Source organism: Ursus arctos, unplaced genomic scaffold (assembly GCF_023065955.2).
Source record: "Ursus arctos isolate Adak ecotype North America unplaced genomic scaffold, UrsArc2.0 scaffold_20, whole genome shotgun sequence".
Classification (NCBI taxonomy): domain Eukaryota; kingdom Metazoa; phylum Chordata; class Mammalia; order Carnivora; family Ursidae; genus Ursus; species Ursus arctos.
Window position 1 is genome coordinate 10,745,767 of NW_026622875.1, and position 24,990 is coordinate 10,770,756.

Here is a 24,990-nt window from a genome sequence, read left to right on the forward strand (position 1 = left end):
CGCCTCAGGGTCTCAGGTCATGATTCCAAGGTTCTGGGATCGAGCTCTGCACTGGGCTCCCCGCTCCGCGTGTCTGCGTCTCCCTCTCCCTCTGCCCCTCCTCCCCTACTCGTGCTCTTTCTCTCAAATAAATAAATAAAATCTTAAAAAAAAAAAAAAAAAAAAAGAGTGCCGAGGTGAGAACTCTGCTCTAGAAGTACCCACATAACCTGCAGTCAAAGCTTCAACTATCAATGAATTCACTTTCTCATCAGAAGAGTCTAACGGAAATCTGGTAGAAGAGACTATTAATACAGTGACCCGTAACCAGCCCAGAGCTAATGGAGACTTGAAACTTCCTCTAATATTCTAAAAACGGGTGACAATCCCTGCGCTAGAAGACAGCCCCACAGTCACTACCAGCTCTGCGAGCCCCAGCACTGACACACGCACCGCCGAGCGGAGGCGGCCACACGCCCAGCCATCTGCCGACCGGGCTCAGCATACACCAGCTGCCAGACCGGCTCCGAGGACGGAGAGTAACCGCCCGCCCAAGCAGCCTCCCCCAGTAGCCAGGAGCCTCCCTGACGCTGAAACCCACTGCAGACCCAGCAGCTAAGCCCCTTGGCTGAACCCTGGGATTACAATTAGGCAGTGGGTGGCTGGATCGGCCCTCCAGAGTTGGCACAGGTAATTATCCTTTATCTGTACCTCGTAGCCAAGCCTAAATTATTGCCTCCTTCAAAGCTGTTGTATCTCCTTCGCTGCTGTCTCTGGCATGCGAAGCATTTGCAGTTGCCTCCTTGAAGCTGCAGTGTAAATACGGCTGCGCATACTGTACATTTTTACCCGAGCCTGTTTATCAAGTCTCTGTGGTCTGCTCGTCACCCTCCCCGTGTATTCAGGTCGTAAACAATGTGAGCCTTCAGTGCCATTCTCCTAGTCAAGAGCACCTTAGAAACAGGACGAGCTAACTGGTAAGGGTGAAAAAGAAATCCCAGTTTGGGTAAAGGCAAAGATAGGGTCCAAGGTTGCCCTCTTCATTGGAGCTGTATATATTTTTTTTCTTTCATTTACAATAATACAAGTTCAAACATAACCTGAGCAAATAAATGTGGGAGAGCTATGCAAGCAACACTACATATAATGGCCAAAGCTGCCGTGGAGGGCAAAGTACACAGCTAAGCAGAATAGCATATACCTTGATTCCCAAGTTCAAAAGTCTGCGTTTATTGGGTATTTCTATGCAAGTTCGAGAATAAAAGTTGTACTATACTGGTTTAAATACCCTTAATGTTTTCATGAACTCATTGAAGACATCATAATCAAAGCTACATTTATATTTAAAATTGTCTTCATCCTGTCAACGTACATTTTATCACTAAAATGAAAAGTTTAGTTACAGCTTTTGGTCCATTGAGACAGAACAAATATTTCAACAGCTGGAAGACGTTAAAAGTCCAGAGTAATGGCATTTGAGGAGTCATATATAATTACTTTCTCCTAAAAACAAAACGTCTCAAAGAAGGCCAAAGAAACATGTTAGGTCATAGGAAACCAAATAAACATAAAAATACAAAATCATAATCCCTCTCCAATTTTTATTTATCAAATTTACTTAGCTATTAGAACTACTGAAACTGTCCCAGGTAAGAGAAATAATTTCTTCTTGAAGTTATGGCCACACTATTTTCCTAAGTATGAGAAACAGTAATCGGCATCTTTATGTATTTATCATAGTTGTATTATGGCTTTTCAAGGTAGACCATACATAATTTTCATTTCAGCTGGACAGCCAAGCAGCTGAAATAATTCTTAATACAGTCTGATTAAAAGAAGCAAAAAGAAAAGTTCATACTGTTTCATTTCAATTCAGCTTGAATTTTCAAGCTAAAATGTCAGCAACTGAGAATTAGAATTTAAACTATCTTATGATAAATTTGTACATTTATTTTATATACTCCCAGAAGCTTGTTACCATGATTCTCTTCACCTTGTCTATCTAAACTGTACCCCTGACCTACCCTTACTCCTATTATATGCCAGCAATTCAGCCCACCATCGTTGCCTTCCTCTGTGGAAGAATACCACAGATTTATGTTGTTTCTCTAAGTTCATATTCTAGGAAAGATGGAGTATTTATGAAGGACCAGTAAAAAAATACTTTACAATCCTACAAGCCCCTGAGTACACTTGGTGAAGAATGTTCCCTGAAGAAAGACAGAGCTGAGGGGAGTGTGTGTGTGTGTGTGTGCGCTCACGTGTGCACGCACGTCTGTGTGTGAGACACGCTGCCTGCTGCTTGACTTTAGCCCTTCAGAAGGAAGTACTGGTGTACCGCTCTCATTCTGCCAGTCACAGGGAGACTTTCTAGACCAGCAACCATTAAGAGCAGTGGGTTTTAAATTAAGTTGCAAACACTCGAGTTGCGTCCCAGCTTGTTCTCAACTGGAGCAACTTTTATCTGTTCTAGACAAAAACTCTGTGGCAGAAGTGTGAAGAATGCTGATGGGGGATAATACGAGTGCTACCTCGCCAGGGATGTCATGAGAGTCCAAGGACATGAGAGTGTAAAAGGCTCAGAACGGCGGCTTGCTCGACAGAGCTTGGCTGCAATGACTGGAGTCTCAACGGGGTATGTAATTTCAAGAAAGTGAGACATGGATGCTACTATGATTCCACGTGTGGAAACTCTACGTCTCACATCACGAGGTTTTAAAGAATAATACCATAACAGGCATTTGAATTACAGAGCTTGAAAACCGGATGTACAGCCAGCAATATCACAAAATGGCTTACCTCTTCTTCTTGGTGATAATGAGCACGTCGTTAAAGAGAAAGAAGTAGACTTGCTGTTTCGATGTCCTTCTTGAGAAAAGCACGGTGTCTTCCACGTAGGCTGTCAACTCACCTCTTTTTACCAACCACCGGGAAGAGGAGACTAGAGGAAAGGGCTACAGAAGGAGAAAAACTCAGTGTACGAAGCCAAATGAAAGTCCTTTTAAGAGTATTGGAGGGAAAATTAAAACGCACATCTAAACAGATGACACTGGTATACATCCTTATTTCATAAGTATATGACAGTGAAATATAATTAGAGAAGTACAGAACATTCTGCAAGAGAAAATGAAAAAAAGAGCAATTGTTTTCCAATATAAAAACTATTAACTTGCCTATATGACAACTGAAACTCAATGAGAAGATATTATTGGGTCAGCCTAAAATTATTACCCTTCCTTAACTCTCAAAAGATGGACAGGGAGTCACTTAAAACTGAAAAGCCTCAAAAGGAAATCTATCAGTATCAACTGCTGCTATTATAAATATCACAAAACAGAACCCGATAATGGTAGTTAACGAGAAACAAAGAAGTCTGCATTCGCTTATCAACTAAAAATATTTTATTCAACAGGAAAAACTCCCCACAAATTATGTTTTGTCTGATTATTTACTTAGCTATATTCTGGAGAACACCTGTTCCTAAGTTTATAGCAGTTTTCCTCATGGAAATTCATCCCTGAAAGCATCAGGACACTTTCTGGCTGTGCAAATGATGCTCTTCCAAAAAAGCCCATCTTAATCTCATAGAAGAGGCTGCATCCATGGAATTACATACTGCTTTTTCTTTATTCAGTGCCCAGTTTCCAACTAGAAAACTCACAAACCCACAGAATAATCCTTATCTTGAGGAGTTCTTTTCTTTTTTTTTTTTAAGTTATCAGAAATGCTTAGTACCAAAAATCTTTTTAAAAACTGTATCCACAGAATAAGCAAAAGGGCTTGGACACACAAAATATAGCTGTAATAGTTCCAAAGGCCATCCTTTTCAAGGAACAGTGATTTAAAAATAGCGAGAGGAAATTGAGGATACTAGAGAGGAAATAAGAAGCTAAGAAAGGATTTCATATATATATATATATTTATTTTTATTTTTATTTTTTTTATTTTTTTTAGTAAAGGGACTTTAATAAGGAGGTTGCTCATCAGTTATAGACTATTTTCCTGAAGGTTTAAAAAGGAGATGAAAGATTATGGCTGACCTCAAACCTTCAAAGCTGGCCATTAAGGGAGTTCATGGTGTTTCCAGCCCCCAAATCTCATATCAAACGATTATCCAACTGGGATGGCTGAGACTTAAAAGGCCGATGAAAGACAGAGAGATGCTTAGATAACTCGGGAGGACCCTACCATTCCACCCCAGAGGTCACCACAAGGGATCATGTGTCGGGTTTTGTCCCACGGAAGGGCTGCAATTACTGAGAACACAGTGTTATCTTGTTAGTGCGTGTAAGCCTACAGGATAAACCGAGGGCAGTCTTGTGGCTAAGGTCCAGTGGACGTGACACCCTAGAACTGTTCTTGGTTTAGGAGGTGGGGGAGGAATGTTTTTTAAACTTTTTTTTTTTTAAATTAGATCAATTTTTATGGATTCCTCATACCTCCATGAGGCAAAAATAAATTTCTAATAGGGGAGATCTGAAATCAACAGCAGTTTTCAAGATGTCAAGGTTTTTTTGAAAGCAAAAATTACAAATGTTTTTTGTTTCCAAATTTATTATTAGGAGATCAAACTCATTTCAATAGTTCTTTTTTTTTTTAAGAAGAAACTATTAAAATGACCAAAGAAAAGAATCCAAACAATCCAAAGTGGAATAAAGGAATTCCCCTAGTTAAGAAACTCTGACTAGAACCAAAACTAGAAGAGAAATACACGAACAAAACCATATCCTTAAAAGTCCTACGGAGTTTAAGGCCTACGGAGAAAAGACTTTTCGTCCTTTTTGGTGTTAAGCTTCATCTTACAAAACTAGTTTCAGCCTAAAATTTAACTAATTTTATATGGCAGTGAGACAACAAAGAGTTGCTGAAGAATAATTTTTTTAGTCCAGATAAAATTTATCATTTAACCATTTGAAAGTGTACCCACAATTCGGTCACTTTTCGTACATTCGCAGTGCGGTGCAGCGATCATCAGCACCTGGTTCCAGAACACTTTCATTACTTGAACGGGAAGTCATCAAGAGAGGGAGGCAAACCAAGAGAGACTCTTAACTATAGGAAACAAACTGAGGTTGCTGGAGGGGAGTTATACACAACTGATGAATCATTGAACACTACATCTGAAACTAATGATGTACTATGTGTTGGCTAATTGAATTTAAATAAATAAATAAACCCCATATGCAGTAAGCATTCACTCTCCAATCTGCCCTCCCCTCCCCCACAGTAATCTATCCTCTAACTCCATAAATTTGCCTATTCTGGACATTTCCTATCAACAGAATTATATAATACAGGACCTTCAAGTGGAAGCATGTATCAGAACTTCAATCCTTTTTTATGGTTAAACACTACTTCGTTGCATGAATGCAGCACATTTTATTTACCAATTCACCTATTTTCTTGATGGACATTGGGGTCGTTTCTACTTTTTTGGCTATTGTGAATAATGCTGCCATGAACATTCACATACAACTTTTCTTTTCAATGACCGTCTTCAATTCTCTTGAGTATATACCTAGGAGTGGAATTGCTGGGTCATATGGTAATCCTATTTTAACTTTTTGAGAAGCCACCAAACTCTCTTCTACAACGCACAGATTTTTTAATACCTCAGAGTTCTGCATTTTGTCTGCTCTATCTTGGACTTCTACTTATTAGCAAGGTCCCCAAATAATGACCAGCAAACCTATCCACCCACCAATACACCACCCCACTCAATTACACTTAATTTATGGCTCATGGTATAGCCTGACAATCGTCAACTTCCCCATGAGCTTATTCATAAGGCCAAACTTTCCATTACAAGACAAAAAAATAATCCTTCCCAACTCTGCGGAGGCAACTTTTAGAAAAAGCTGTGGTCTAGTGGAAAAAACTTGGATCTGAGGCACAAACTGGTGTCTGCTCTTAGTTTGGTGACCAACTTTTTCTCCACAGCCCTCACTTCCTTCCTCCTGCCAAGGTTCTTGGATGAAAAGCCTAATCTGTTTAATTAGTTTCACATCCTATTCACTCTTCATCCCTCTGCAACATGCCTACCAGGCCTATGAAACTATCCTGACAAAGCATCTGAATGATACTGGTACTTGCTTACTATGAATCGGATCTGTTCCAAGTCCTTTACGTCTAGTAATCAATTTAATCCTCACAATAACTCCCTGAGAGAAAGTATTACTATCAGTCCCATTTTAAGGTTCAGAAAACTAAGACATAAAGTAATGCCCAAGCTCATACAGCTAGTAGGTGGTGGAGTTGTTTTCTAATTTGCAATTTGCTAAAGGGTTTTTTTCCCTTAACTTTTTCTTATCTCTTTGAGCTTATACGTTGAAGATATTAACCTCTCATCTATACGTGAGTTGCAAATATTTTTCAGTTTGCTATTTTCCTTTTTACTTTTTTATGTCTTAATTTCCCCTCTATAGATAAATTTTAAAAATTTTTCATATAAATGAACTTATCAAATTTTTTTTATGACTTCCGGATTTGGAATAAGTCCAAAGGCCTTTCCCATGTTGTTAAAGTGTCACTTCCCCACTTAGAATTTTTCAGGGGCTCCCAAATGACCTTGCTCAGCTGCTCCTCCTGGCACACAAGGCCCCCACGTGAACTGCTGTTTACTGCTTGGCTCCGCCTTGCTCCCCCTGCACCTCACGCCTGCCCATGCTGGATGCATACAATTGCTGGGCCACAGCAGCTGAAGCCATGCCCTATGCACTTGTTCCTACTCTTTACTTCTACAAGACCCTTCCTAACTCACCTTTCAAGATTCAGCTCAAACATACCTCCAGTATGAAGCCTTACCTGACTACTACAAACTCCCCACCCCTGTATGCCTTACAGGTAGGGCTGACCACCCCTCCCCATTGAGAGTATTCTTTAAAAAAAAAAAAAAAAAAGAGTGGGGGAGGAGGCAAACCATAAAATGGACTCTTAACTATAGAGAACAAACTGAGGGTTGCTGAAGGGGAGGTGGGTGGGAGATGGGTTAAGTGGGTGATGGGGATTAAGGAGGGCATTTTTGATGAGCACTGGGTGTTGCATGTAAGTGATGAATCACTAAATTCTAAAAAAAAAAAAATTTAAAAAGGAAAGAGGTTTTTCAATTGTCTTCATCTACAGTGACAGCTGCAGATGTTGCCAACTCCTCTGCACTTGGGTGGTCTCCAATTAGACTGTAAGTTCCCTGAGGGCAGGGGTCACGTTTTGGTTTTCCTGCTGCCTTCCACAAAGAAAGCGCTCACAAAATTTGTTGAAGCAACACACGTGCTTGGACAAATCATTTAACTTCTTCGAACAGCTATCTTCTCGTCTTTAAAATGAACTGAATAAAAATGTCCACTGTTGTCCATAAAGTGTTCTGGAAATAAGATCCTCAGATTTTATTAGTATTCCTAAGTAGTCTGACTGAAGTACCTCATTATAAATCTAAACATAGAATATCTTCCTTCAGGCTTGTAAATATTTTAATCATGGAACCAAAAGAAAACAAAGAACCCAAAATTCATGAACTCAATTGATGTTAATCATTTATTTTTAAGGACCTTGGGGTAAGCATTTTTCAATTACCAGTTAATTTGGAGTTCTAGAGAAGGAGAGCTTAACGATATCTTAAGCCAGTTGATTTCCAGCGAAGAAAAAAAGAAAAAAGAAAAACAGGGAAGGGATTTACCATCTCTAAAAATCAAAATGGTTAGGAATTTATAATCTTTAAAAAGGAGGAGATAAAACTTTTGATATCTAGGTATATTTTCTAAACTATTTAGAAACAAATTACAGAGAAGGACAAGTTTCTTTTCAAGAGATGGAGGAAAGATGGGTTTGGAAATTGCCCATCTGCGTTTCTGTAGAAGGACGGTACAACAAAGTTGATGTGTGTGCTTGTTTTTAGCAAGTACACGTCATCTTCTGTTCTAAGAATCACGCATCACGCTCCTGCATCAAAACTGTTGTAGTCAGGATGCTCTGGTGAAAGACTTGACACTGATCTGCAAGTGGGGACATACGGGCCCTTGGCCGGATTCTACCACCACTTGCCCAGTGACCCCGTTAACAATTACATATTCTCTGGGCTTTGTTTTCCTCACTTATAAAATAAAAGCACACAGCTATACGGTACCAGTGTTCCTCCAACTGCAACAGCAAGGCAGAGAACCTTCTCTCTGCCTAAGACCATGAAAGGCTCATCCACCACACGATTTTGGAGCATTTCTACTATGAAAAAATACGACCAGTCATTTTAAGTTGCTTAATTAAATTTACAAGTTACAAAATAAAATAGAATCACAATCCTGAGTGCTCGCATCCATTAAGAATCAGTTGTGAGCCAACAAAGGACTATGACCTAGATTTGCCATGAGTGGTCATTTTCTTCATTATACATCCTGTCATCCACTCCTAAGCAGTATCAGACAAGCAATAAGAGGGAGCACATGTCCAAAAAGAATTATGGAAGAAAAACAAATTTGGAAAGAACACTCCACTAACAATCTTTTTTTTCCCCCCTTTTTTTCTTTTTTTTTCAAACTGGAAGAGGAGTATCTTTAATTTAGGAGAACACGTGCTACAATTCATGGGATTTTGGTTCTGTTTTGCAGGACACTTTGAGAATAGTAAAGATATCACCTTTCCATTCTAAAATTCTATTTTTTTTTTTTACTACCCTTTTCCCTAACTTTGGGGAGGGGGTTGGGGGAATGTGCTAATTAGATAAAACTAACCTTGTGGCCTGGAGAAAGGCAACTTTATCTAGTGACCATAAGCAAGAACAGAGCTGCCTGGAGCTTCTGTGACTCCCTCAGCCAGTCCTGTCCCTCTCCGGTCAATTTATGGCCCTTCTTTGAAACGCAAATTCCTATCTACTTTGTTGCCCTCAACTATCTCTCTCTATTTACATAAGATTTAAGCAAGAGCAGTAATAAATCTGTTTATGAAGAAATACGAGAATACCTTAATTTTAAATTCCAACTGCGAGTTAATTGTGTACATCATTTCAGTCCTTTCCATCTTCCGAGCTCCTTCATTGCACAGTCGAACCAACTGAGAACACAGAATAATAAGGAGGGTTAAGAGGTCAAGGAGAGAAACCTCAATTTCAAATGCAGATCTCTCCCAGGAAATAATTTGCACTTGGGAAGCTCCAGAGACTCATTTCTGACAGTTAAAGAACTCACAGTTTTACACAGTTAAGACATTGTACCCAGTTAGAGATGGTGTCATTAGGATGTGAAGACAGAGGGGAAAAAGGTCCTGAAAAGTCTCCAGGACACATGTCCTCTGAGGGCTCTCCCACAGTCTGATCTTGGGCCTTCCGCTCCTTTCCTCTGCCCCCGCTCCTCTCCTTCACCAGGGAAATCTCAGCCAGACCCCAGGCAAGCTGCTCCTCTCTCCCCACTTCCAAATCCCCGTGGCTGGGGCAACTACCAACTACAAAGGCAATTTTTAAGCAGAGTGCTACCTGCAAGGCATGTGACCAATACACAGGATGCCAAAAGAGGGAAGCCTTTGGGTGGAACCTAACAGCCAATGGTTTTTCAAGGATGGACAAGCTAAGGGAAATTCAATTTAACTAGAACTACTGAATCATCTATGAACTGAATGTATTCAAAGACCTTTGATGAGGGCCTGTGATGTATAATAAAAAAAGATCTGTTTGGTCTTGGTCCATAGTTCCCAGCACACAGTCCTTTCAGCCCATTTAATTTCCTATATAAGAGCCATGGGGCCATCTTTAGTTATATTTACTTTTGTTCCCAGTTCCTGAAAGTTCCAGAGCGATAATGCTGAAAAGGGTGTCTTCTTATTCCTAACAAGCCCCTTTCCACCCCATCTGAGTTTATCTCAGTGAGGTAGCTTTTAGAAAGCCCTGAAGGATAGGACTGGTTACCAGGGGAGTCAACCAAGTAATTAGAGAGGGTTGTAACTTTCAGCCCCGCCAGACCCTCCCCCACCAGACTTTGGGGGAGGGGAGAGGGCTGACGATTGGCTTGACCACTAACGGCCAATGACGGAATCAATCATGCCTATGGAATGCAGCCTCCTCCCTGGACTATGAAGTTCAGAGAGCTTCCAGGTTGGTGAACAAGAACACATCCATGTGCCGGGAGGGTGGTCAACCCCACCCTCCATGGAGACAGACACTCCTGTGCTCGAGACCCTTTCACACCTCGTCCTAGCAACAGTCCGGGCAGAGTGAACACCTTGAGCACAGGGCCTACGATGGCAAAGCAGCTGCGGTGCCTGAGAAGGCAAGAGATCCCGATACAAGGAAGAGGGCCCAAGATGAAGTGACAGGAGGCCAGGGTCAAAGCCCACAAGTCCTTAAAGCATCTGTATTGTATACTTCAAGTGCAAAGAGAAAGCCTTACTAGCAGGCTTTCAGCAGGGGACGGATATGATGCAGTTTATGCATGATCATATGCTTTCCCCCACATATTTATTCAATCCCCTATTGATGGACGCTTCAGTGATTTCTGATTGCTTAATAGATTTCTAGATTTGGAGGGTACCTCTGTCTTCAGTGACAGCTTATCTTTCAGTCTGAACCTAAAGAGTTCATGGATGGAGGGATGGATGGCTACACCTGATTACACGTAGGGGCTGGAAACACCCTGGCCAGGATCAGGGGCAATCTGAAACTGTCATATCCTGAAAGGATTAAGACATCTCAGAGGGAAATCTAACCAGGCAGCCATTGCTCCAGACATTTTTACAAATTCTCTTGAGGAGAATGTTCACAGCTCCCAAATCTATGTTCCCTGACTTGGTCTGTCCCCTAGGCTCTACCTCCAATTCCCTATATGGCCCACAGGCAGCTCGAACTTTGAATGAGAATGACCAAACCTGAGCATCACCTTTATCGCCCACTCCCTGCGGCTCCGTGTCCTCTAGGTCAGGGACAAGTTCCAGCATCATCCACCTTCCCAACCCGAAAACCCTGGCCCTCGGAGCTCTCAGACGCCTCCCTCTCCTTGGTCCTCCATATCCCAGCAGTCATAACATTTCCTTAATGTTGCTGTCCCACGCTCCATGTCCCTCCCTTTGCCTTGTGCCTGGAACTCAGGCTCAAACCCCCTCTTCCCTGGGTTACTGACCTACCAATTCTCTGCCATTCGTTGCTTCTACCCTACCCTTACGCATCCTGGAGATAATGCTGTCAATCTTTGTGAGTTCAAATCTGATCATGAAACGCCTTGGCTTAAAATCCTTGGAAGGCTCCCCTCAGCTTTCAGAATTAGGTCTTAGCAATATCATGATCTGGCAACTGCTCTTATCCTGGGTCTCAGCCCTATAAAATTTCTGGCCAAAGCACCACATTCCATCTTGCCTTTGCCCTTTTGCATGTGTGTTTCCCTCTCCCTTAAAAATGCTTCAGCCCACTCTGTCCGATCGACTCCTTCTTATCTAGATTTATAACCCCCTACCTGTCTTTCAGGACTTATCTGGGGCATTTCCTCTCCAAAGAGAATGGAGAGCAGAGATCGTGAAATTTCCATATTTGTCAGCCTAGTGCCACAGCCCAGCACCTAAAAATACAAGGAACACTAAACAAATGTTTCTGTGTAAATTGCCTTCAGAGACCATTTATAAGTCACTTAAAAAAAAAAAGTGTGTGGGGGGGGAGCAGTTCCTTCATAGTTATCCTGCTTTAAAATGAGAAGGGAAAATGGCATTAAGTTTGGGTTATCATCTTCTTTCCTAAACTTCCAAATATCGATTCTATCAGCAAAAGTTGGTGAAGTCAGCCACCACATCAGAAGACAATGTTTCAGAGAGCATATTAGAAACAAAAAAGTTTCCCAAATGTCTTAAGCAATGGTCTCATCAGCAGAGCCCATTTTAATGACTATTTCAAAGGGACAAGCACTAATTTGCATATGTGTGCTCTGGTGTTTTTATTAAAATCAGGCTCGGTGTATTAAAATAATGCCCTCCTTCAGCAGCTGTCAAAGCTTTATTAAATTCAACTCGCTAACTTTATTTAGGCCAACTTTATTAAAAAAATAAAAGCTCAAACCCTCTAAGAATATTTGATGCTGGGAAGTGTGCAGTAAGACAGACATTTACATATCTTCTGGTGGCCATGGACATGGAAACAACCTTTTCTGAAGGCACTTGGGGGCCTTTAAAAAATACCTACATTTTTGTTCCAATAAACCCACTTCTACAAATTTATCTTTAGAAATAACCAGATGAGCACAATCATTTATGCAAGACAATGTTCCAGGCAGTACTAGAAGAATAGTAAGTGAAATGGGTACCGTATGAAGCCATTTATCGGGGTACATTTATACTATATGCTGGCACTGGATTAGGATGTCCCATTGGAAGGATATGTAGAATGACAAAGTCATTACTTTTTTTTTAAGATTTTATTTATTTGACAGAGAGATAGCAAGAGAGAGCACGGTTGCAGGGGAGGGAGAAGCAGACTCCCCACTGAGCAGGGAGCCCAACGTGGGGCTTGATCCCAAGACCCTGAGATTATGACTTGAGCCAAAGGCAGACGCTTAACTGACTGAGCCACCCAGGGGCCTCAACAGTCATTACTTTTGATAAAATTACCAATGCATTTTATTTTGTCTCTTCCCTAAATTTTCCAAATTTTCTAAAATGTACACTTATTAAGTTTAAGAATATACCTTTGTAAACTTAAATGCATTCTTACAAAGCAGTACTTCGAGTGAAAACAGAAAACTTGTGAATCGCTTCCTTCCACACAGTTCAAAGTCTGACATGTATGATTCTGGGATTATTTCTATATGCTGATAACACACATATGAACATCAACACACTTTATTATCTAAATGTCACGACACCATTTGCACTGTTCTGCAACTTAACGTTCCTCACGTAGCAAGAGAGCTTAGGAATCTTTCCAGGGTAACAGATATGTATGTTTACCTTTCTGCAAATGGTGGAAGCAATAAGTTACAGAAGATTAAAGAAACTTCGCTATTTTGCTACCAGGAGAAAATTTTACAACCTAACAGTATCTCCAAATAGGAGTAGTATTTTTATGAGGTGAGAGTAAAAGCAGTTCTTCTCTTCGGCAGGAGAGTAAATGGAAGAGGAGGGCAGGAAAGACTTCACCGGCATGACAAACCACCGTCTGACCTCCACTCCTTGAACACCAGACACCACTCTGCACCAGCTGAATTTTGGACTCCCTAGAAACTGCCCTCCCCGCAGCTCTACCCCAGCACGTGAACAGAATATCAGGAAGTAAATACATTTTTATTTAACAGAAACATCTTTCTTGTTTTTGAGTTGTCTGATGAGGTCAATAAGTCTTTCCAAGGCCCCAAATTCAATAAGCGCTTACACTCATTTCAGCAACATGTATGAAGAATTTCAGTGACATATTATTCACACTATGCAAATAAATTTCATTAGCATTTTAATTACCAGAAAAGATGTTACTCATTTTTTCCGAGAATGAATAACTATCTATAGCCACTTGCCCAAGGGCTGTAGGTAGAGTCTGCTTCTAAAAACTTGGACCCCGATATACCAAGTTCACTCTCTGAAATAAATATTGGAAACTCCTACTTTCTTTTCTTCTCAGATAAAGCAAACAAGTGAAATTCTGCATTTTAATTTTGAACAATAAATGTTCATTTACACATTCTTTTTGTTGAAAATACTGATACTGTTCTCCCAGAATCTTTAAACACCATCAGTAACCTTGAAAAATGAAAAAGAAGTTAATGCCTGAGCTGGCTGTATTAGTGGTTTTAGTTATCATGTATATACCAGTAGGAGACTCAGGAAATAATTCTGATGTTCATCACTGGTGCTCAAGAGAGAGAAAGAAATGCAGAGAAAACAAGTCACTAGAACGGCATTTCTTCCCAGAGAGCCTTTTATATGCTTATAGTATCAGATTAGGCGATTCACTGATGCATTACGTTTTTGCCAGCCTTTCCTACAAGCAGCAGCATCAAATCCAGTGAACAAGAGATCCCTGAAGGAATGTCGTGGTTTACTGTAACTGGGATGTGAAATTCTTGAAAAACACTAAATAGCATTCCCAGCTCAATTCAACAGTTACTACAGCCTTCCTCTTTCCTCTTCTGTGTGAATCCTTTTTTAACTTCTCAGTAACAACGAAATAATATTTGACAAAATTTCTTGCAAGTCCAATGCTAGAACTTCACTAGTAGCTTCTCCTAAAGACCCTCCCCCACTACTGCCTCCAGGAAGGCAGCACCGGGTGCGAGGTCCTGGAGGAGTGACCCACTGGTGGTAAGACCTTAGGTGACCTCACACTTGTCAGGCTGTTTCTTCACTTAGTGTTTCCTAGAGTGGGATGTGCAGACCACTGATGGGGCAAGAGGTGAATTTAACTGGTTGACAAGATTGCTACGGTTTAATTTTTGTATCCCTCCAAATTCATATGCTGAAATCCTAAACCCCAAAGATGATGGTGTTGAGAAATGGGGCCTTCGGGAGGTGCTTAAAAGTCATGAGGGTGAGCCCTCACGATGGGATCAGTGCTCTTACAAAAGAGGCTCTACCAAGCCCGCAGCCCGTTACCGCGTAAGGCTACAAGGAGAAATCTGCCACCCACAAGAGGACCCTCACCCGACCTTGATCTTGGACTCTTCAACCTCCAGGACTAAGAGACATAGATTTCTGTTGTTTATAAGCCACCCAGTCTGTAGTATTTTATTACAGCACCCTGAATGGACTGAGACACAGATAAACTTCCTTTGAATATAAAAATGTATATTAGAATGAGAAACAACTAGCTCACAAAACCCATGATTTTGTAGGTACTACTGGCAAGAATGAGCATATGTAAAATAGAGTCACCTTAAAGTTGATTAAAAGAAACTGTACAGGGGCGCGTGGGTGGCTCACTCGGTTAACCGACTCTTGATTTCGGCTCATATCATGATCTCAGGGTCCTGGGGTTGAGCTCTGCATCGGGCTCCATGCTCAGCACGGAGTCTGCATGAGGATTCTCTCTCTCTCTCTCCTCTACCCCTCCCGCTCACTTTCTCTCTCCGTCTCTCTAAAATAAATAAACAAATCTTAAAAAAAAAAAAAAAAAAAGGAAACACACTACCTCACGGTAAAGTGGTGCAAAAACGTACCAGACTCAAAGGTGGTGTGGTAGCTGCAAGTGGTTGGGGAAGCTTCTGGCGCCATCATTGTCTCTGTCCCCCTCTGCCTGCTCATACAGTATCTTCATCGACTCCTACACCTTCTACTGCTTTCTCTCAGCTCGATATTCCTATCAGCATTGAAATGCACCCACGTCTTTCTAATCTTTAAACAAACAAAAAGACGTTCCCACACTTCCCTTTTAGCTCTCTCTCTCTCTCTCTCTCTCTCTCCACTGCCAGCCCCAGTGTTGAAACAGCTACACTTGCTGGCCCGCTACATCGCCACACCTCCCACGCATTCCTCAACACACTGCAATCCAGCTTCCACGCACACCACTGCGAGGGCACAACCCACCTGATGATAAACCCATGAATGCTTCACTCATTATTCACTTTATCTTTCAGGAGCACTCAACCAGGCTGACCGTCCTTCCACCAAATCATCTGCCATTTGCCAGTCCATTATGGTTTTCCTCCTTCTCTGGTATGTTTTGTTTTTTAAGTCTTCTCTGTGGGTACCTTTTCCCTAAACAAGATGAACGGTGGTGGTATTTTTCACGGTTGTGTCCCAGACTCACCACTCTTCTTACTTTACAAACTCTTTCTGGGTATCTCATCCAGTCTTCTCCCAGCTTCAGAAATCATTGTATGCCCATGATTCCCAAATCCAGGTCTCCAATTCTAGTCTCTCCAGTGAGCTCCTGACCTGTTCATTCAGCCAACCTGAATATTCCATAAGAACCTCTATTATCACATATCATAAAATGGACTCATCAGCTTCTCCCTATGCTTCTATTGTAAAGGTAAATAAGAGTATCCATCTAGTTGCCCAAGCCAGAGACCATATTCCTTGACTTCTGATCTTAAATACACTCACCCAATCAATCTCTGTGCCTACATCCCTAATATTATATATTGCTTCTCTACATCTTACTATACATCCATAAAGGCCTCTGTCACTTCTAGCCTAAACAACCACAAAAACCTCACAACTGGTTCCATTCCCATCGTCACCTTTACAACACATGAATTTATAGCTTCTGCATCATTGTAAGAGAAGGTCCACACTTCCCTAACATTGGCTCCCTGGTATTCTTTCCTAGACTGGGCTCTATAGCCCCACATGAAGAACACTTCAGTTCTTCGAATCCTCCAAATATTTTTCTTTGCTTTGGGTTTCTACACATACCCGAGACACTCTCTTCCCCCCCCCCCCCCAAGCCCTGGTTCAGAGTTCAACTTGCTTTAGGTTTTAGCTGAAACATCACTATGTTCTGGGGCGCCTGGGTGGTGCAGTCGTTAAGCGTCTGCCTTCGGCTCAGGGCGTGATCCCGGTGTTCTGGGATCGAGCCCCACATCAGGCTCCTCTGCTATGAGCCTGCTTCTTCCTCTCCCACTCCCCCTGCTTGTGTTCCCTCTCTCGCTGGCTGTTTCTGTCAACTAAATAAATAAAATCTTAAAAAAAAAAAACACAAAAAAAATCACTATGTTCTCCCCTACCATGTCGCTCCCCATCCTTCATTGTAATTCTTACTTAACACCTTCCTTCCCCTTTACACAGCACGTCACATGAGGGTATTAGCCACAACCGTCTCACGTCTGCATCACCGTATTTTCAGGGGCTGGCATCATGCCTGGCACAGTAGTTCATACTCCGTAAATAGCTGTGTAATGGAAGAATGAATAAACGACTATCCAGACACCAAAAGAAAATGAGATCTCTATTGGCCCTTACAGCAAGACTGCGTAAAGCAATAAAAATACTAATTTCACTTAAGTACGGCAAATAGTATTTTGTTTCTCAGCTACCTAAAGAATGCTGCGAATGGCATTGAAAACTCCCAATGTTCAACCTCAAACCCAGATATGAGCTTCCGAGATGCTGACCGGTTTACTGTGTGATGAGACAGCTGTTCAAGTTACCTTGCTCACTTCCTTTAGGGCTCTTTTGCAGACCTCATACTTCGGAGAGTCCTTCGGTGTCTTCTGACAGATAGTCTGCAGTGACGTAAAAGAAAAACAAAAATAAATCAGTTTATTTTATTAAGTAAAATAAAACCAAGGCCCAGCCACATCCTCTTACTCATAGGCATCAAACAGAGGTGGAAGGTAAGTTGGGAACTGGTACCTTGAATGTAGGTGAGTACCAGGCCTACAAATCTGAAAGTCAGGGTCAGGATTGTTATCTATGCTCTGGGAGAAGCAGAGAGAGAAGCACAGAGTCCCCTCTGTGAACTTTTGTTAATGGTTCTCACATTTTTGACTATGACCCACTGTTAAAAATCCATTTACATCAGCAACCAGTACATGTGTACATAAAAAGGAAAAAAGGCTTTTTAAAAATAATACTTAATCACATTATGAACAGCGTATATATCACATACCACACATTCTATTCTATTTCACTTTTTTAAAAAATATTTTATTTATTTGAGAGAGAGAGAGAGAGACAGACAGATAGCAGCAGAGACAGTGAAAGAGTGCAAGCAGGGAGAAGAGGGAGAAGCAGGTTCCCCGCTGAGCAGGGAGCCCAGTGCAGAGCTCAGTCCCAGAACCTTGGGATCCTGACCTGAGCCCAAGGCAGACGCTTAACTGACTGAGCCACCCAGGCACCTCTCTGTTTCATTTTTTTAATAAACACTGCTTATGATTCAAAAATCAATTTCACGACCCACTAATGTGTACAGAAGCAATATGAAAAATACTGGTTTATGTCCCTAAAAGCAGGCATCCTGGGTCCCGAGCTGTCTTTGCACATTTTAATTTTATGTAAAATTTTGTGCACACTTAATTTTCTAGGGAGAATGAGTCTAACTTTACTTAGAATCACAACAGGGTCTCTGACCCAAAAAAGTTTTGAGCCCACTGCCCATTCATGGCATTAACCTCCAACATGGTACAACAATATATTAGATTCTGTGAGTCCCAATCTATTCAAACAATTTTCTCAAAATTAAACAGAGAAAATACAGAAGGCTGAGAGATCAGAGCATCTACACAGAATCTAAAGAAATATGGCTAAAATACATTTAAGAAGAAAAAGCACCCTGAAAATTCATACCATTGCAAGAAATGTTGTATTTAGAAAGTACCCATTTCTCATTTAAAAAATAGCAAAATTTGAAATAATATTTCTCTAGATCAAAGTTTCATATTTAGAAATCTTATAAAATAAACTTTTTTTTAATGACTTCTTACTGCTGATAAAATCTGATGGAAGAAAGTACAGTAGCTGCTCCCTGAATATGTCTTTGAAAAATTCACAATGTTTACATAACTCAGGACAAGCCTGTATACTATATACATGAATTTATATGAGTGTCTATTATTGTCAGGCTTAACATCTACTGCTTCATTCGTTTTCATGCCAATCCTCCAAGTATATATTATACTTATGCTTCAGATGAAATTAGGCAATTTGCCAGGAATCATACTGTAAGTGGGAGAGCCAGAATTTGTGCCCAGATCTGTCTTACTCCAAAAGCCACATGGCATCTAGGACACCAAGTTTACCTACCAGAGTCCCTTCTCTCAGAGTGCTGCGGGTGTTCAGATGGGGAGGAAGGCATATCGGCTTGGGAGGGCACTGAGTAAGGCTTCATGAAAGAAGGAGCATTAGAGCTAGTGCCTGAAAGATGTGCTTGTTTTAGTAGTGACAGCCAACGACAACGTGAACAAAGATGCAGAGTGGGAAAGTCAGGGAACAAGTGTGGATGGATCCTACAAATAAACCTTTTTAAAGCCAAAATTTGGTTTTGATAACCTGGCTGCATTCTACCGTTAGACATGAGAAATGCTGATCTCGAAAAAAAAAAAAAAGAAAAAAAAAATCAGAGAGCTAAATTTTCAAAATTCTGCAAGTTTTCCAATATTAACAAGGAAAGGAGTTCCAAAACCACAAAAGTGTATGAAGGTAGTAAATTGAGGTGAAGCTGGAGAGCAGCAGGGTGTTAGGAATTCTGAGACAATGACCAACCCCCCACCCCCCCAAACCAGGCAGCAGAGCCAACAAAGTGACTATGATCACATGCTTTTGCTCATTGCAAAATGTCAGTGCTTTTAGAAAATCTCTGTGAATTTATAATGGAACATGGAAAACGGAATTTATTTTGTAACCTTATTCAATCATAATTTTTTGCTGTATTTTTATTCTGTGTTTTGACATGCAAAAATCAAGTACGTTAAAACTGACATTTACATTATGATCCAATTTTAAAGTAACACTATGGCAAACAACACTATTTGGCCCACTAGCCAGTTGGGAGCTGTGCCGGGGCACCTGGTTCTTCTCTCGTCGTTGCTTCTGTGGTACCGGCCCAGCCGGTATGCAGCCCCCCATCCCCCCTTGCTGTCCGCTGTCTTCCCAGCTGCATTTCAGACCGGACAGTCTCTACTCGCTGCCCCCAGCCATGTCTTGCCACCATTCAAAATCAAATCCTTGTTTTCTTCGTGAATGTTCCCTAAAATAAGAAGGATGCTGGCCTTTCTTACCTTATTTGTGCAAGAGAAAACAAGGGCAAGTTCATGCCTTCTAATGCTGAAGAGTGTCTCATCCCCATGTGCTTTAGAAGCACCACGGCATCTTGGAACACTCAAGGGAAGGGGTCTGGGTGATCAGTCTGAGGAAACTGAGGTGTTAGGTGACTTGCCCAAGGTCACATGCCTAGTGGCTCAGGGGGAAATGGAAAACAAGCCTCTTGTCTTCAATAAGCCAATATTTTTCCCATTTCAAAAAATGTTAAGCGAGTGATGCAATCTGAAATCTTCATAGCACCTACGCAAGCCTAAGTGGAAGGTAATTACCAAAGATATTAGACACAGTGAGACTTTCCAACTGAATAGCACCTTCTCACTTAGTTGGAGGATTTTAAAGAAGAGATACAGTACATTGATTTAAGTGAAACAAGAACAATTTTCTTAACCAGACTGATAGCAGCACAGCTACCCACAGAGGAAAGAGCCATTAGATCATGTCTTACGTCCATTAGCAGGGGCAGGCGAGTCACCCTCTGCATGGGGAGAATGAGGAAGGAGATCATGGGTAAGTTCCTACAGTCTTCGTGGGATTCAATTCGTGACAGTACTTCCTTAAAAGATGGGTTGGTGGCTCTGAGAAGAAACAAAGAAGAAATTAAAAATACTTCCTCCTCAAGTTAAGAAGTAAAAACATATTACAGGCATACCTCGAAGATATCGTGGGTTTGGTTCCAGACCACTACAATAAAGCAAATATTGCAATAAAGCGAGTCAAAGGAATTTTTAGCTTCCCAGTGTGTATAAAAGTCATGCTTACATCACACTGTAGTCTATTAAGTGTGCGAGAGCGTTATGTCTTAAAAAAAAAGATGCACATTCTTTAATGATTTAAGTGAAAACATACTTTATGGCTAAAAAATGCTAACCATTATGTGAGCTCTCGGTGAGTCATAATCACTGACCAGAGATCACCATAACACATATAATATTAATGAAAATGTTTTAAATATTGTGAGATTACTAAAATGGCGCCGACAGACTAGCTTGACGCAGGTTACAAACAATCTTCTGTTAAAAGTGTGGTAAAGTGAAGCACAGTGAAACTAGGAATGCCTGTATAAAATGTCCTGATAAATTCACATATTACAATTTTTTAATATCTAAAACAATTACATAGACACAGATGGCTTGTCTGCCTTTTATAGTAATGACTGAATAGAAGCTAGGAGTTCAAGATAACAATATGAACAATAAGAAATGCATGAGCTAGAAACTTGTAGAAACGGGAGTAAAGAAATGAAGAGGCAATGGTATCATAATGGTGAACATATCCGTGAACATATCAATTATTAACTAGCGTACAGACTAGATCTCATATCTGGTAATTTATAAACATTCTATTAAAAAGATAACAAATGATGTTTTAAGTCACTTCCCTAGCTTCAGATTATAATCTAAGAAAGAAATATCAGACCGGATTTATTTATTAGGAGGCTTCTGGCCTTCTTCAAAGCTTCTGAGACAGAAAACTTTCTAACGATGCCAGCCAGAACATTTCTCCCCTCCCAGGGACATAAGAACAATGATAATATTGCCACAGCATTTTCATGGCACTTAGCAAGATGCACCCACAGATACGACTTCACGTGGAAGCATCCACACAACATGTGATGAAGGTCAAGAGGGGATTCCAATAAGAATGGAGCCCCAGAAGGATCCTCCACTTGCCAAGTAACAGACCTAGTATTTGGTGAAGACAGAGTCAAACCAAGGTCTTCTGACTTTCAGTGGGTGCCCTTACCCCCAGATCTCTCACCTCACTTCACCCAAGAGGAGCTCTGAGGAGTTCCCTTGCGACTTACAATGGGGCAGGGACAGGGGTTTGGAAATGGATACTGTAATCCCATGTTGGGGAGCAGGGGAAGGCCAAGAAGCAGGGCAGTGGAAGTTGTGACCTTTTTAAAAAATTGTATTTTGAAAGTTAGATATTTTGGTTCATAAATTAGTAAATACCTAGAACAGCAAATTAAAAGAAATTACACAGAAATGTTTTACTTTCATTTTCTTAAATTGAGGAATTTTAAGTTTCCTTACCTATTGGCTTTAAAAAGATTTTTAGTAAGGTAAAAAAAAAAAAAAAAATCAAACTCCAAACCGGTTGCATATTGAAATCATTCAGGTCCCAGAACCCCCACCCCCAAAGATTCTGACTAAATAGTCTGGGATGGACCCTGGGCATCTATTGCATGTTTGCTTGTTTTCAAAGACTCTCAAGCATTTCCAGCGTGCAGCTGGTCAATGCCCTAAATGCAACTTCACAATACCTGCAATAAAACTCTGAAAACACAAACACTATTTTCCATGAGAAAGCTCAAATGATGGTATTGTTAAGCTAATTTAGATCGAATCTTTATTTCCTTTTTAAAGATTTTATTTTTAAGTAACCTCTATACCCAAGGTGGGACTCGAACTTACAACCCTAAGATCAAGAGTCTCATGCTGTATGGACTGAGCCAGCCAGGTGCCCCTAGGACCTTTATTTTTTGAGTTACAGGAGTACCTAAGCACCTTTTATAAATCCTGCACAATAAAATGAAAAAAAAAAAAGAGAAATTTAGCTCTAATTCAAGGCTTTGTTTTCACACATGTCACTTGCACCTTCTCACAGTTATCTGGGGTCCCGGGACGGGTAGGGGATTAAGAAAAGCAAGGGGTGAGATTATGCCCCCAAGAACATTCGGCAATGTCTAGAAACGTTTTTGGTTGTCACAGCTGGAGTGAGGGGCATCTACTGCCCAGGGGCCAGAGAGGCTATGAACCATGCCACAATGCACAAGACAGCACCCACAGCAAAGACCTATCCAGACCAAAATGTCAACAGTGCCAACAAAGCCGGCTTCGTACTTAAAAACCTCATTTGGTTTTCCACCCTGCCCATACAAGAGTTTCATAAGGTTGTGGAGGGAGAAGGGGCACAATCAGCCCTTCCCAGTGACTCGGGAGCTTCAGTGGGCTGTTTCTCTCAGCACCAACCCCAATCCCTCCACAGGGGCACACACATTGCGTAGCAGCTAACCAGAGCTCCACGCTGTGGTCATAAATGCCACAACCCACAGAGGGGGTATGAATGATAATAGCCATCAGCCCCCAAACTGAGTTTATGGTAATTCACACTGGGCTGGAAAACAAATAGCTACGTGAGATAAACAGGGTCCCCCAACATAAAACAAGACATTACTGAACAATCGCTGACGTTTAGGGCTAAAGCCATATATATCACATCAAAATTCTCAGTAACCTAAATAGGACAGAGGGGAAAAGGTGAGGAGGGAAATTTAAAGCCTCATTCTTTTTTGTTGCACAATTAAAGCCTTTAAGAACATTTTTTTTCCTATTGCTTTCCTTCAGACTTTCCCTTCTCTCCTCACTTCTAACTACCCAGAAGGGGAAAATCAGCAGTTCCTATAAAAAACTTAATAGAGTTGCCACCTAAACAGAGGAAGATTAGAGGAGTAGAGAATCAGGATTGTCGTCACTAGTTCAACTCAAATACTCTCTTGGCCTCAGGCCAACTACTCAATGGCCGGTTAATGGCTTAGAAAAATGGAAGTTTTAGAATGATGATCACTGCCGGGTCTTGCAGCAATTTAAAACAACAAGGAAAACAGTAACAGAAACCTTTAATTTCATAGTTGCTTTAGAGAGAAAGTTGTCCACAGAGTGGATTTTTCTAGTCAAATCCCCTCACCCTGAAAGCAATCCTGGAAAACAGCCCATCAGGAGGCATTTCTAAATATGATGTAAGAGATCAATTAATTTCAATCAATGTGACCTAACTGGAATGGGGTTAGGCTATTCACTGTAACATTCAACGTCTCTTACAACAATTTCTGCAGTGTGCGTTGTTGGTAGACTTCGTTTGTGCAGTATTTCACATACGGGTCAAATGTGGATGCTGTGTGCTTTTCCACAATGTCACTTATGTCATCTATGAAGATATTATTCTGATGTCTTGCTTCCAACTCTGTAAAGAATCTGGAAAAACAAAGAAAACCATTTACATTTTCTTTCTTACACTTAAAAAAATCAAAGATTATTCTCATGTAATGTTATTATACAGGATTTGGAAATATCAACAGTGCACAATACCAACTCAAAGAAATACAAGAAAAAACTATAAAGATTGTCGAAATTCAAATCTATAATATTAACATCTTATTACTTCAAGGGTTTAACTGAAAACACTGATAACACAGGGCACTTCTGTGCTTTCAGATATATTTTAGAATGTACAGATTTCACTATTTTTCCAAGAATTCCCTAGATATTGGAGGGGGTAGTCATGTTTCCATATTTCATAGTATTGAAAAGCCGATGTGCAAAACACCTTAAAAAACAAGTCTGAGGAGTGCCTGGGTGGCTCAGTCAGTTAAGCGTCCAACTCTTGATTTTGGCTCATGTCATGATCTCAGGGTTGTGAGACTGAGCCCTGTGCTGGGCTCCATGCTGCTGAGCATGGAGTCTGCTTAAGATTCTCTCTCTCCCATGGGGCGCCTGGGTAGTGCAGTCGTTAAAAGCGTCTGCCTTTGGCTCAGGGCGTAATCCCGGCATTCCAGGATCGAGCCCCACATCAGGCTCCTCCACTGGGAGCCTGCTTCTTCCTCTCCCACTCCCCCTGCTTGTGTTCCCTCTCTCGCTGGCTGTCTCTCTGTCACATAAATAAATAAAATCTTAAAAAAAAAAAAAAAAGATTCTCTCTCTCCCTCTCCCACTTCCCCTTCCCTGCTTGAGCTATCGCTCTCTCTCTCAAAAAAAAAAAAAAAAAAAAAAGAGTCTGAAATAAACCTAATTCTGTGTCCTTTTTCTGAAAATAATCTTAAATCTAATAATATACATGGCATTTAAATGTACTCAGAAATTATTAAGATTGCATTTTAGGGTTGCCAGATTTGGCGTGTGTTTGTATCTATCTATCTAGAGTCCAGTGCAGTGAAAATTAAATTTCAGAGAAATGAGTTATTTTGTAGTACAGGTATGTACAAAAATAGTCAATGGGATGTCTTGAGCATCCTGTATTTCATCTGGCAACCCTGGAGGGCAGCCTATTTTACAGCACATCAAAATCAGATATCTGAAATAGGTTTCTACCAAGAGCACTGCTGTTCACAATGTAGTCCATGGACCAGGCATCTAAGAGCTTACTAGAAATGCAGCATCTCACCACCTGCGTCCGTCCCCAAATCCGAGCCTGCATTTTATCAAGATCTTCAGATGATTTATATGCACAGTAAAAATTGAGACGAACCTCCCTAGAGCACACTTACTGTCCATGTTTGGAGGGATAGGAAAATCTGTTAGAAAGTACTGTCATTATGCGGCCAAAGCATCTTCCAAAAAAAGTGTAATAAAGGTGAAATTAACA

The 24,990-nt window shown here is 40.9% G+C and overlaps 1 protein-coding gene across 11 annotated transcripts in view; it reads right to left on the minus strand.

The window, feature by feature from the left end:
* Nucleotides 1-24,990, minus strand: part of ARHGEF26 (Rho guanine nucleotide exchange factor 26) — a 504,613-nt gene that overhangs the window by 416,587 nt on the left and 63,036 nt on the right. For all 11 annotated transcript variants that reach the window (XR_008960675.1, XM_048216114.2, XM_057316046.1 and 8 more), the window contains 5 exons: nucleotides 23,451-23,603; nucleotides 20,072-20,201; nucleotides 17,016-17,090; nucleotides 8,929-9,018; nucleotides 2,779-2,933 (listed from right to left, as the gene is read on the minus strand). Coding sequence is in view for 10 of the 11 variants with exons in the window: in XM_048216114.2 (XP_048072071.1) it covers nucleotides 2,779-2,933; nucleotides 8,929-9,018; nucleotides 17,016-17,090; nucleotides 20,072-20,201; nucleotides 23,451-23,603 (603 nt within the window). In the remaining variant the exon portion in view is untranslated. The remainder of the gene's footprint in view (nucleotides 1-2,778; nucleotides 2,934-8,928; nucleotides 9,019-17,015; nucleotides 17,091-20,071; nucleotides 20,202-23,450; nucleotides 23,604-24,990) is intronic.